This window comes from Hemiscyllium ocellatum, chromosome 10 (assembly GCF_020745735.1).
Source record: "Hemiscyllium ocellatum isolate sHemOce1 chromosome 10, sHemOce1.pat.X.cur, whole genome shotgun sequence".
NCBI classification, from domain to species: Eukaryota; Metazoa; Chordata; class Chondrichthyes; order Orectolobiformes; family Hemiscylliidae; genus Hemiscyllium; species Hemiscyllium ocellatum.
The window spans coordinates 72,992,901-73,007,566 of NC_083410.1; the positions used below are offsets into that span (position 1 = coordinate 72,992,901).

A 14,666-nucleotide genomic window follows, 5' to 3' on the forward strand; every position below is an offset into this window, starting at 1 on the left:
TAAGCCAGTGGATCAACCCTTGTCCAATGGAGAGTGCAGGAGGGCATGATAGGAGCAGCACTAGGCATACTGCAAATTGAGGTGTCAACCTGGTGAAGCCATCAAACAGGACTACTTACATGACAAACAGCATAAGCAGCAAACAATATAGAGAGTTAAGTGATCCCACAACCAAGGGACCATATCTAAGCTCTACAGTCCTATCACATCCAGTCATGAATGTGGTGGGCAATTGAGCAACTCACTGGTGGAGGAGGAGGCTCCCTAAATATCCTTATCCTTAATGATGGAAGAGCCCAACACATCAATGCAAAAGATAAAACTGAAGCATTCACAGCAATCTTCAGCCAGAAGTGCCAAGTGGATGATCCATTTCTGCCTTCTACATTGAACCCATAGAATTTTATATGATTACAGATCCCAGTCTTTAGCCAATTAGATTCACTACATGTGAAGTTGGAGGCATTGGATACTGCAAAAGGCTTTGACAACATTCCAGCGATAGTATTAAAGACTTCTGCTCCAGAATTTGCTGCTCTACTAGCCAACCTCTTCCAATACAGTTATAATAATAGCAATTACTTGACAATGTGGAGAAATTGCTCAATCGTATACAAAAGGCAGGGTAAATCCAACCCAGCCAATTACCATCTCATCACTCGACTCTTGATCATCAGTAAAGTGGTATAAAATGTCAGCAACAGTGTAATCAAGTGGCCCCTGCTCAACAATAACCTGTTCAGTAACACCCAGCTGGGGTGCAACCTAGGTCATTCAGCTCCTAACCTTATCACACCCTTGGTTCAAACATGGACAAAAGAGCTGAATGTCAGAGATGAGGTGAGCATGCAGCCCTTAACATCAAGGTAGCATTCAATCACGTGAGGCATCAAGAAGCCTTAGCAAAACTGGAATCAATGGGTATCAGAGGGCAAATTCTCCAATGTTTGGAGTCATACTTGGCACATAAGAACTTGGTTGTAGTTGTATGAAGTCACTATTCTCAGCTCCACGATACCTCTGCAGGAATTCCTCAAAGTAGTGACCCAGACCTGAACATGTCCAGCTGCTTCACCAATGACCTTCCCTCGATTATAAGGTCAGAAGTAAGAATGTTTGCTAATGATTGCACCAAGTTTAGTATCATTTGCAACTTCTCAGATACTAAAGCATTGCATGTTCAAATGTAACATGATCTGAACATTATCCAGGCTTGGACTGGCAAGTAACATTTGTGGCACACAAACAGTAGACAATGGCCTTCAATAAGAGCCAATCAGTTCTCTGCCCCTTGACATTCAATGGTGTTACCATCACCATCTCTTCCACTATTAACATGTATTGACCAGAAACTCAACTGGAATCACCACATAAACAGTGTGGCTACAAGAGAGGTCAGAGACAAAGAATATTGCAGCAAGTAAGTCACTTGACTCCCTAACGCTTGTCTACCATCTACACAACACAAGTCAGGAGTATGATGGAATACATCCTGCTTGCCTGAATTGGGACAGCTCCAACACAATCCAGTACAAAGCAACCTGCTTGATTGGCACTACACCCACAAGCATCCAGTCCCTCCACCTCTAGCACTCAGTAACAACAATGTGTACTATCTATAAGATGCATTGTAGAAATTCACCAAAGATCCTTAGAAAGCACCTTCCAAATCCACAACCACTTCCACCAGAAGGACAAGGGCAATAGTTACATGAAAACACCATCACTTGCAAGTTCCCCTCCAAGGCACTTACCACTGTGATTTGGAAGAATATTGCTGTTCCTTCATGTCGCTGAATATCTCAGGGTATTATGGGTCAACCTATAATGGACATCAGTGGTTCAAGATGGCATCATACCATGACATTCTCAAGGGAAACTAATGAACAGGCAATAATTGCTAGCCAGCCAATGAACCACACGACCCATGAGTGACCAAAATCCAAACACTACCTGTTATTTTGGAGATGGTACTAGCATCCTCCACTGTAAAATCTCAGTCAAAACATGGATTTAGTGTGTCTGTCATTTGTGTTTCCCACTATTAATTCCCCAGTCTCATCCTCCAATGGACCAACATTCACTTTAGCGCTCTCTTCCCTTTGACATACTTCCTAGAAGCTTTTGTGGTTTGTTTTTATATTTTTGTGTTTGTTTCATAAGAAACATTTAAAAGAATGTTTCAGAAGAAACAATGGCACAGTGGTGGGAAGCTACATTGCTGCCTTACTGCAACAGAGACGTGGGTGCGATTCCAACATTGAGTGATTGTTCATGTGAAGTTTGCTTAATCTCCCTGTGTCTGCATGGTTTCCATGGATGCTCTAGTTATTTCCCATAATTCAAAGATGTGCAGGTTAGGTAGATCAGCCATGCTAAATTGCCGTCTAGTGTCCAGGGAGGTGTACACTAGGTGGATTAACTGGGGATAATACAGGGTTTGGGTGGGATACACTTTGGGACAGTGAGCAGACTAAATGGGCCGAATAGCCTCTGTAGGAATTCTATGATAATTTAACTTTGCTTATTTTATTACTTTTGCATTAACCCTTTGTTGATTTTTAAAAGTTTCCTAATCCTCCAGCCTGCACTGGCCTTTGCAATATTTTTGGCTGTATGCTATCTTCAACTTCCTTCCATAGTCATGGATTTTTGTTCCATCTCTCAAACTCTTGTGATTGACTAAGCATTATTGTTTTGGTGCCTTGTTGAATGCTGGGTGCGATATCTAGTTCTTCAATGCCTTTTCAGACATGGTTTTGGGAAATCTAAGTGGTTTGCTGGGCTATTTCGGAGACTGGTTTAGAACCAACCGCATCATATGGCTTTGGAGTCACATGTACACCAGGGAAGGTAAGGACAGAGGACTTTATCCCCAAAAGAGAATGAATGAACTAGGTGGGTTTTTATAAAATCTCATTGTTTCATTGCCATCATAATTGAGACCAGCTTTTTGTTTAACTTCAGTTATAAACTGAATTTAAATTCCATTATCTGCTTCAGTGGAATTTTAACTTGTGATCCCAGAACACACCTTATTAATTGTTTGCAATATTTGCATGGCAACTTTCTGAATTCTGTATCAATAATTACATCCATGTTCCTCCGAACATCAACATTTAGAAGTTCTAAGCATTTTAAGGATTATACAAATATTCTGCTTCTCATAGTTTGCATTCTCACTGAGATTTATAAAAACAATAAACTCAAATACATTACTGTCTTTTAGTCTAAATGACTAATATAGATAGTTAAGTGGCTATGGTCCAGCGCTGACCTAGCAAATTTTCAAAGATTGATGTAAGGCTAACTAACTTGCATTTCCTTGATTTTTCTCCTCTTTCCCTGAGTGAATCAGATTGATCTTTATGACAATCGTGGAGGACATCCTCACCAGAACTGGGGCGAGCTTTGTTTTCAACCCAAATCTATTAACTGAATTCAAATTCACTCATTGCCATAGTAGAATTTGATTTCTATTTAATCACATTGTCACATTTATCAACATCTAATTTGCTTGGATCATTCTACAAACTAAGAACTTTTGGAAAATTCCATAGAGCACTTACCATTAGGGCAGCACAATGGCTCAGTGCTTAGCACTGCAACCTCACAGCACCAATTCTCACCTCGGGTGATCCTCTGCGTAGAGTTTGTGTTTCTCTCTATGTCTGTGCGGGTTTCCTCCCACAGTCCAAAGATGTGCAGGTCAGGTGAACTGGCCTAGCTAAATTGCCCATAGTGTCAGGCGTATTAGTCAGAGGGAGAGTAGGGGAATGGGTCTCGGTGGGTTACTCTTTGGAAGGTCGGTGTGAACTGTTGGGCTGAAGGGCCTGTTTCTATATTGTAGGGAATCTAATCTAAAAAAAATCTCTTTATGAACCATTGGGCTTTGTCAGATTTAGTATTAATCTTGATCTTCGCTGCTGATACTAATTACCATAAATTTTTCACTCTTCACTTCAGGTATGTACTTTATGACGTCTACAAGAGTCGGCGAAAACCTGTTCAATTTCTCTGATATTTCCTCATTCCATATGATAATATCTTCTGTTTTTGCCATAAGGGAGCCAATGTTCAATATAGTCACTTTTGCATAGCGTAAAACCTCTTACAATCATGGCTGATCTGTGCTAATGTTTTATTTTTTCCTTTTATTTAATTAATTTATTGTAGCCTTTTGCTTGATTCTAACTTTCCCAAATATTGGGTTCTCTAATATTCATTTAAGTATTATAAACTTATTATTTTAATCCAATGCTACTCAAGCTCCTTATTAAGTCACAGATAAGTTTTTTGCTGAATTATATTTCTTATAGGAATTAATTTTTATTCCTTTAAAATTTTGAATTGTTTATTTTAAGATTTATCACCTTTTACTCCTCACAATACATTTTACTCTACATACCCAATCAATCTTAGCCACCTTTCCTTTCACATCTACATAATTGCCTACAGGTTTTAAATACTCAGAAGACAATAAGTAAGCCAGAAGAGTATTAGAATAATATTCAGAAGGCATGTGTGTTTCAAGAGGTCACCCCCAAGTACTAACCCACTGTGGTGTTTCATATCGAGTATAAACCAGGCTTCTTCTTTTTGCACAGAGTTGACTTGATATATAATTGACTTCCTCTGTCTGCTGCAAATCCATTTCATGTAAAGTTCCTCCATCTTTTTCATCTTGCTTGTTGACTTTGAGGAGACTTGCTGAGGTTGACAGCTGTCACACAATTGGGAAGATCTTTCAGTAGTGAGTTGGATGAAAAGTACCTACATTGCAAAAATCTAAGATGGTTGAGTCAAAGTTCTCCAAACATTACCTGAATAAAATTACCCTTCTCTCTTAATATTTGGGCAGGCAAGATCTAATTGCTTTATTCAGAGATGCTATTAACTGTGGGGGTGCCTTGCTCTGTGTGTTATCAGCAAAATCATAGAGGGAACAGGAAGAATTATTATTTTCTTACATTTAAAACTTAGGGAAGAAGCCCATTTTCTCCTACCTTACAAGAATGTCTACAAGAACTTGGCAAGATTCAGAATTCTTAAGAGATTAAGAATTATTACACATAATCGAGCAGAAAATATTGGAAATGCTCAGATGTGGTAGTAGCTGTGGATTGAGGAACAGGGTAACATTTCTGGTCAAAGACTTATTATCAGAACTTCACCTATACGTTTTCATCACAAAGAGACTAGTAAAGGGAAAGACAGCACATTATCAATCTGAAGAAGGGTCATCTGACTGAAACTGTTAACTCTGATTTCTCTCCACAAATGCTGCCAGCCATGCTGAGCTTTTCCAGCAATTTCTGTTTTTGTTTCTCACACTCACAACCCCCACCCCAGACAGACAGACACACACAGACAGACAAAGACCCACATGCATACATATTTTATGTGGTGAATTTATATTGCAGAGTTACATTGCACTTTGCTCAAACACTGCATATATTCATGTAGAACTCTGAGCTCAAAAACTGCAGGAATTTATGTAAAGCACTGTTATCTCACTTATTAGATTAGAATCAATCGAAACATCAGGTCATTGACAGAGAACACAGGGGGCTAGCACCTCCAACATATTGTCTAGCTATCACCATTGTTAGCAGCTAACCCGAGAATACAACTTTAAAAAGAAGGGTTTTGTGATTTACACATGAAAGAAGTGGAACTATCACTGTATTCTAACAGATGAAAGGCTTAACAGACAATCAATTTTTCAATGTATAACTTCAGTTACATCAACTGCAAATTTTTGCTATAAATTCTGTAACGATCAAGCCCTCCACAATCACCTGACGAAGGAGCGTCACTCCGAAAGCTAGTGTGCTTCCAATTAAACCTGTTGGACTATAACCTGGTGTTATGCGATTTTTAACTGTGTACACCCCAGTCCAACACCGGCATCTCCAAATCATTGAATATCAAGGTGGAGGAAATGGTCAGATCCCTACTTGTTGGATATCGTCTTGCCTGGCATTTGAGTATCATTAATGTTGTTTGCCACATATCAGTTCAAGGCTAGCTGTTGTCTTGGTCTCGCTAAATATGACCTGATGAATGGGCAGTGCTTTGAAAGTTTGTGATTGCAAATAAACCTGTTGGACTATAACCTGGTGTTGTGCTACTCGTGACCTTGTCCATCCCAGTCCAATACCAATGCCTCCACATCATCGCCAAATATGGATGCAGATTGCTTTAATATTTAATGAGTCACGAATCATGCTGAACATTGTGCAGCTATAACAAATATGGACACCCACCCCCTTGAGACCTTATAGTGGAACATTGACGAAGAATCTGAGTGTTGAGCTCACAATACTGAGGAACTCCTACAGTGGGTTTGACATGAATGACTGTGGGGTGTATAGGAGGCCCAGAGTTTTCTAGAACCAATTATATTTCCTGGGGAGGAGAAAGGCACAGTGCTATAAGTGCCGTAATACATCCTCTGTTTGTCTCAGGAACTAGTGACATCGTAACAAGGTTCTTTGAAATCTGAACCAGGTCTGACAATTTGTCGACTCCAGAAACAACCAATGACCCAACTGGATCTGACCCATCAGTGACGAGGAACTCCAGAAATGCCTGACTACGTGAACAGACGGGGCCTGACATCCGACACTGGAGCCGTGACAATGGAGCAGCCAACCGCCTACCGGCATTGCCTACCGGCACTTAGTGACCCAACTTTATGAAGTGGACTTGCACTCCACCCAGTCTTGTGCAATCCCTTCATCGAGGTCTGACCAAACCAAACCAAGAATAAACTCCTAAGTTACTGCCTAGAGTCAGTGGACGGGTCTGTATTCAAGTATTCAATGGCCAACCTAAATGACCATGCTATGTCGACACAGACTTCATCAGTAAGTTCCAAAGAAGTTAATCTGAGTGCTCTCCAACCAATGGATGAATCATCTGAGGTGTTCAAGTCTCTCTGAGCTACACAGGAAATCTACGTTTATATTGCAAAGCCATTGGGGGAGACAAAAGACAATACCAGACCAAAATAGAGTCCCAAAATAGAGTTGACTGTAGCAAGGTTTACATGATATAATGGGCTACAATGTGAAATCAGGTAGAATTGCTAACAACAATGCATCCCATCCTAATGAGTTCAATTGGCTAGAATGCCATATTTGACAGAAGGTCAGTGAAAGGATGTCACTTGCCCCACCAGCCTCAGGTGCACATGTACTCATAGCTGCAGACATCAGATCAACCTTCTTGACAGTAAACCCACTGAAAGTGACTGACCATGATGGAGTCCTGGCCATACACTCAGATCATGTGTGGACCAGCTGGCAGGAGCATTTGCAGAATCTTAGAATGCCTAAAGCATGGAAGCACGTCATTTGGTCCATTGAGTCAACACCTACCCTCCAAAGAGCATCCCACCCAGACCAACTCTATTCCTATAACCCTGCATTTACCATGGTGAATCCCCCTAGCTTGCACATCCCTGGACACTATGGGCAATTAAGTATAGTCACAGGGTCATAGAGATGTACAGCTTGGAAACAGACCCTAGGGTCCAACCCATCCATGCTGAACAGATATCCAACCCAATCTAGTCCCACCTGCCAGCACCCAGCCCATATCCCTCAAAACCCTTCTTATTCATATACCCATCCAAATGCCTCTTAAATGTTACAATTGTACCAACATCCACCACTTCCTCTGGGAGTTCATTCCATACACGTACCACCCTCTGCGGGAAAAAGTTGCCCCTTAGGTCTCTTTTATATCTTTCCCCTCTCACCCTAAACATATGCCCTCTAGTTCTGCACTCCTTGACCCCAGAGAAAATACTTTGTCTATTTATCCTATCCATGCCCCTCATAATTTTGTAAACCTTCAACTTCAGGAAGTGGAGTGGAGGGCATGCCCCTATCTGTGTCAATGGTGGTGAGGTAGAGGTGCTCGAATGCTTAAGTTCTGAGGAGTACGTATCACCAAAAATCTATTCTGCTCCATCCTCATTGATGCTGCAGTCAAGAAAACGCACCAATGCCTCGACTTGCTCAGGAAGCTAAGATAATTCAGCACATCCACAATGACTCTTTTATTGATGCACCATGGGAAGCATACTATCTAGATATGTCACAGTTTGATATGGCAATTGCTCTGCACAAGACTGCAGGAAGCTAAAGACCTGTGAATGCAAACAATCCATCACAAAAACCAGCCTTCCTTCTATTGATTCCATCTCACTTCCTGCTGCCTCAGGAAAACAGCAAAAATAATCAAGGGCTCCTCCCCCTTCCCATTATATTCTCTTTCATCCTCGTCCATCAGGTCAAAGATATAAAAGTTTGAAAACATGTACCAACAGATTCATGTAATCCCAGCTGTTATCACACTTCCGAACAGATTTGACCTTTCTCTGTAGTTGTAATACTATATTCTGCATTCTGTTTTATTACCCTGATGTACTTATGCAAGGCATGATTTGTCTGGTTAGCACGCAAACAATACTTTTCACTGTATCTCAGTACATGTGACAATAATAAATCAAATCAAAGGTGCCAGATGCTAGACTGGAAACTGAAGACTGCAGGAATGGAAGACAATCTTCTCCCTGTATCTGTGAAGGTCACTGGAGCGCTGAACATCTATGTGACTGGCTTCATCCATAAAGTAACAGGTGACCTGTGTGGGATCTTCCAATTGTACACCCACAACTGCATCAGGACAATCTGCGCAAGGTCACACTGGTTCATTTTGCTCCCTCAAGTGAAAGACAATGCTTCAGCCTGGGCAGTATAATTTGGTAACATAGTTGGATTCCCCAATTACAGGGTGATCACAATGCTGTGGTGTTCATCAACAAGAAGAGGCCCCATTAAATTGATGTTCAGCAGACTTTAATCACCATTTAATCACTTCCTGGAGGTGTGTACACCTGGTATGTTTGAAGATGCAGGAGTTTGGAAGGCTGGTAGCTGGGGGCAAGGGATGAACACTGCAACCACGACTCATGTCATCATTGTGCATGCCCTGGCTGGTGTGGAACCCAAGTTTAATTCTCCCAGTGCCTCAAGCAGGGCCGCATGGAACAGAGTACAGAGTACTTGAAGATGCAGTTCGCTAATTGGGTAGGACTAGGAGGCCTTCCAGTACAGTCTGAACAGAGTATACTAGATCACCTTGGTGTGATTTATTATTGTCACATGTACTGAGATACAGTGAAAAGCGGCACGGTGGCACAGTGGTTAGCACTGCTGCCTCACAGCGCCAGGGACCTGGGTTCAATTCCCGCCTCAGGTGACTGACTGTGTGGAGTTTGCACGTTCTCCCCGTGTCTGCGTGGGTTTCCTCCGGGTGCTCTGGTTTCCTCCCACAGTCCAAAGATGTGCGGGTCAGGTGAATTGGCCATGCTAAATTGCCCGTAGTGTTAGGTAAGGGGTATATGTAGGGGTATGGGTGGGTTGCGCTTCGGCGGGTCGGTGTGGACTTGTTGGGCCGAAAGGCCTGTTTCCACACTGTAAGTAATCTAATCTATTGTTTGCATGCTAACCAGACAAATCATGCCTTGCATAAGTACATCAGGGTAATAAAACGGAATGCAGAATATAGTATTACAACTACAGAGAAAGGTCAAATCTGTTCGGAAGTGTGATTTACACAATTGCAGCAGTTAATGAGGTGATATCCTGGATGCAGAAGAATTGGGAGAGTGGACCAATCATCCAAGGATATCAAGAATATTGGGTTAGAGAAGCCAATGTCGACAATGACAGAGCTCAGCTGCAACTGGCATTACATTGCCTCCTGCTTCAAACAGATGAGAATGGGGTGCAGCACATAATTGTTGACAATAAAGTAATCTTTGGTCATGATGCTGAAACCTAGTTTTCGATATGAGGATGAAGTTCAGCCTCTGTTGGCTTTGTTTGTGTTCCCTTTTGTTTTCAGTAAATAAAGGCTCACATTTGACTCCGAAAATGTGACATCTGACTTAGCCAAAAAATGTAAGATTCACCCCATTGTGTCCTTTTCTGGTTACCAAACTTTTAGAACGAAATAAAGGCATTGGAAAGAGAACATAAAAGATTCATGAGAATTGGACCAGTAATTAAGAATTTCAGTTATGCAAGCAGATTGGAGAATCTGGAGCAGATGATTGAGACCAGATTTGTTAGGTGTATTTCAACTTCTGAGAGATCTAGACAGAATAGATAACAAAAAATTCCACTGATAGAAGGATCAAGAATAAGACATTTAAGGAAACTGGTAAAAGTAGCAGTGGAAAAATGAGAAGAAATTTTCATGCAGTGAATGGTAAAGATCTGGAATGCACTTCCTGCATAAATGGTGGAAACAAATTCAACTGAGCAATTCAAGAAAAGGGATTGGAATTATTATCTGTAAATGAAGAATGTACAGCACCATAAGAAAAAGGTGGGAAAGTGGAATTAGGTTGCATTGCTCAGTCAGAGAGTCAGAATAGATGTGACAAGCCAACTTCTGTAATCATTCTGTGATTCTGTTGAGCTGACAATTAAATCTTTTACATTGCTCACTATTGAACCTAATATGGCCCATTCTCTTGTTGATTTGGACATACCACTTCAAAAATCTATCTTGGACACACAGAACAAATTCCGACATGAAAAATAAAGAATTGCAGATGCTGGAAATCTAAAATAGAAACATAAATTGCTGGCGAAACTCAACAGGTCTGTCAGCATCTGTGGAGAGAGAAATAAAGTCAATATTTCAAGTCCAGTGTCCCTTGTCCAGAAAAAGTGACAAAATGACCCTTCCACATAAACATACCAGAAAAAGCAGCAAACCTGAGGACAGTGAGCGGTTCAGAATTCAGCAAGACAGGACAAAAAGTAAATCAAAATAGAATGTAAGAGTAAACTTGTGAGAAACTAGAAATGCACTGTGAAAGATTCTATAGATATGTGAAAACGATTAGTGAAGACAAACCAAGGATCTAATGAGGATGGAATTGAAAAAAAATCAGTATTAGTAAAAAAAAAATGCTCGAGAAATTAAAGGTGTAAAGATGTAACCTCGAGGCCTGATAGTCTGCATCCAAGAATACAAAAGCTGGTCACCTTTAGAAATTCTGGAGAATTTGGAGCAGTCCCGCCTGATTAATGGGGGGGGGGAGGGAATTTAATCCCACTATTTAAAAAAAGGAAGGATACAAAAAGAAAGTCAAAGCATTAAAGACCCATTAGCCTAACATCAGTAGTGGAAGAAAAAGGCTGTTTTAAAAGATGCTATAGTAGTTGGACAGTGTTAATGGGATCTGATTCTGGATTAGTGGTGCTGGAAGAGCACAGCAGTTCAGGCAGCATCCGAGGAGCAGTAAAATTGACGTTTCGGGCAAAAGCCCGAATACAGGAATACAGGCAGAGACCCTGAAGGGTGGAGAGATAAGTGAGAGAAGGGTGTGGGTGGGGAGAAAGTAGCATAGAGTACAATAGGTGAGTGGGGGAGGGGATAAAGGTGATAGGTCAGGGTGGAGGGTGGAGTGGATAGGTGGAAAAGAAGGTAGGCAGATAGGACAAGTCATGGGGACAGTGCTGAGCTGGAAGTTTGGAACTGGGGTGAGGTGGGGGAAGAGGAAATGAGGAAACTGTTGAAGTCCACATTGATGCACTGGGGTTGAAGTGTTCCGAGGCAGAAGATGAGACGTTCTTCCTCCAGGCATCTGGTGGTGAGGGAGCAGCGGTGAAGGAGGCCCAGGACCTCCATGCCCTCGGCAGAGTGGGAGGGGGAGTTGAAATGTTGGGCCACAGGGCGGTGTGGTTGATTGGTGCAGATGTCCCAGAGACGTTCCCTAAAGCGCTCTGCTAGGAGGCTCCAGTCTCCCCAATGTAGAGGAGACCGCATCGGGAGCAATGGATACAATAAATGATATTGGTGGATGTGCAAGTAAAACTTTAATGAATGTGGAAGGCTCCTTTAGGGCCTTGGATGGATTAGATTAGACTTACAGTGTGGAAACAGGCCCTCCGGCCCAACAAGTCCACACCGACCCGCCGAAGCGCAACCCACCCATACCCCTACATTTACCCCTTACCTAACACTACGGGCAATTTTAGCTTGGCCAATTCACCTGACCCGCACATCTTTGGACTGTGGGAGGAAACCGGAGCACCCGGAGGAAACCCACGCAGACACGGGGAGAACGAGGGAGGTGAGGGAGGAGGTGTAGGTGCAGGTTTTGCAATTCCTGTGGTGGCAGGGGAAGGTGCCAGGATGGGAGGGTAGGTTGTAGGGGGGTGTGGACCTGACCAGGTAGTCACGGAGGGAACGGTCTTTGCAGAAGGTGGAAAGAGGTGGGGAGGGAAATACATCCCTGGTGGTGGGGTCTGATTGGAGGTGGCGGAAATATCGGCGGATGACTTGGTTTATGTGAAAGTTGGTAGGGTGGAAGATGAGCATTAGGGGCATTCTGTCCTTGTTACGGTTGGAGGGGTGGGGTCTGAGGGTGGAGGTGCGGGATGTGGACGAGATGCATTGGAGGGCATCTTTAACCACGTGGGAAGGGAAATTGCGGTCTCTAAAGAAGGAGGCCATCTGGTGTGTTCTGTAGTGGAACTGGTCCTCCTGGGAGCAGATATGGTGGAAGCGGAGGAATTGAGAATATGGGATGGCATTTTTGCAGGAGTTAGAGTGGGAAGAGGTGTAATCCAGGTAGCTGTGGGAGTCGATCGGTTTGTAAAAGATGCCGGTGTCAAGTTGGTCGTCATTAATAGAGATGGAGAGGTCCAGGAAGGGGAGGTAGGTGTCAGAAATGGTCCAAGTAAATTTAAGGTCAGGGTGGAATGTGTCAGTGAAGTTGATGAACTGCTCAACCTCCATGCGGGAGCACGAGGTGGCGCCAATGCAGTCATCAATGTAGTGGAGGAAGAGGTGGGGAGTGGTGCTGATGTAATTATGGAAGATCGACTGTTCTACGTAGCCAATGAAGAGACAGGCATAGCTGAGGTACCCCTTTGGTCTGATGGAAGTGGGAGGATTTGAAGGAGAAATTGTTAAGGGTGAGGACCAGTTCGGCCAAACGAATGAGAGTGTTGGTGGAAGGGTACTGTTGGGTACGTTGGGAGAGAAAGAAATGGAAGGCTTGGAGGGCCTGGTCATGGTGGATGGAGGTGTAATGGGATTGGATATCCATGGTGAAGATGGGGCGTTGAGGGCCGGGGAAACAGAAGTCTTGGAGGAGGTGGAGGGCGTGGGTGGTGTCTCGAATGTATGTGGGGAGTTCCTGGACTAGGTGGGATAAGACAGTGTCGAGGTAGGTAGAAATGAGTTCAGTGGGGCAGGTGCATGCTGAGACAATGGGTCGGCCAGGGTGGTCAGGCTTGTGAATCTTGAGAAAGAGGTAGAATCGGGCAGTGTGGGGTTCCTGGACTATGAGGTTGGAAGCTGTGGGTGGGAGATCTCCTGAGGTGAGGTGGTTCTGTATGGTCTGGGAGATAATGGTTTGGTGATGGGGGGTTGGGGTCATGGTCGAGGGGCGGTAGGAAGAGGTGTCATCAAGTTGGCGTTTGGCTTCAGTGGTGTAGAGGTCAGTGCGCCAGACTACCACTGCGCCCCCTTTATCAACTGGCTTGATGGTGAGGTTGGGATTGAAGCAGAAGAATTGGAGAGCTACGCATTGTGAGGGTGAAAGGTTGGAGTGGGGGAGGGTTTATGTCCCGGCGGCAGTTGGAGATGAAGAGGTCGAGGGCAGGTAATAGGTCAGCATGGGGTGTCCAGGTGGATGCAATGTGTTAGAGGTGGGCGAAGGGGTCCTCAGAAGGTGGGCGGGAGTCCTGATTGTGAAAGTAAGCTTGGAGGCGGAGGCAGCGGAAGAAGTGTTCGACGTCACAGTGTGTATTAAATTCATTGATGCGTGGACGGAGAGGAATGAAGGTGAGTCCTTTGCTGAGGACTGATCGTTCGTCCTCAGTGAGGGGGAGGTCCGGAGGGATGGTGAAATCTCGGCAGGGCTGGGAACTGGGACCCGGTGTGGGTGTGGAGCTGGGAGTGGGGGCGGAGCCTGTAACTGGAATGGGTGTGGTGGTGGGGGGAATGGGGGAGGAGTCATGAGCAGGTGTGGTGTTCCCCTCAGGATTCTGGGGGGGCGGGGATGGTGACAGTGGCATCTGTGGGGGCATGTCAGCAGAATGCAGGTGAGTGGCATTAATGGGATCTGACATGGGTTTAGGAAAAGGAAATCATGCTGAACTAGAGTTTGTTCAAGAGTCAGCTGTTGGAATGACAAGAGATATTGAGGCTTTGGCCAGTCAAAAGAAGGAGGCATGGCTCAAGTACAGGCAGCTAGGATCAAGGGAATCCCCTGGAGGGATACAGGAGTTTGCTGAAGAAGGAAATCAGGAGGATGAAAAGGGAGAATGAGATAATCTAGGCTGAGAAGATGAGGATGAAGCCAAAAAGTTTTTTAAGTATATTAAAGAATAACTAGAGAGAGAAAGCGAGAGAGAGAGAGTAGGATCCCTCAAGGACCAAAGTGGACATGTCTGTGTGAAACCACAGGAGATGGTCGAGGTCCTCAGTGAATATTTCTCCTCTGTATTTACCGTACAGAAAGATATGAAGACATGAAAACTTGAAGAAGTTAGAGATGATATCCTGGGGATAGTGTATATCACAGTCGAGGAGGTGTTGGACATATTATAATGTATAAT

The 14,666-nt window shown here is 43.5% G+C and overlaps 1 protein-coding gene across 1 annotated transcript in view; it reads right to left on the bottom strand.

Annotated features, from left to right (window-relative positions):
- Window positions 1–14,666, bottom strand: part of sytl3 (synaptotagmin-like 3) — a 129,328-nt gene that overhangs the window by 43,548 nt on the left and 71,114 nt on the right. Inside the window, exon 8 of the mRNA XM_060830984.1 lies at window positions 4,556–4,723. Within this exon, the coding sequence (XP_060686967.1) occupies window positions 4,556–4,723 (168 nt within the window). The remainder of the gene's footprint in view (window positions 1–4,555; window positions 4,724–14,666) is intronic.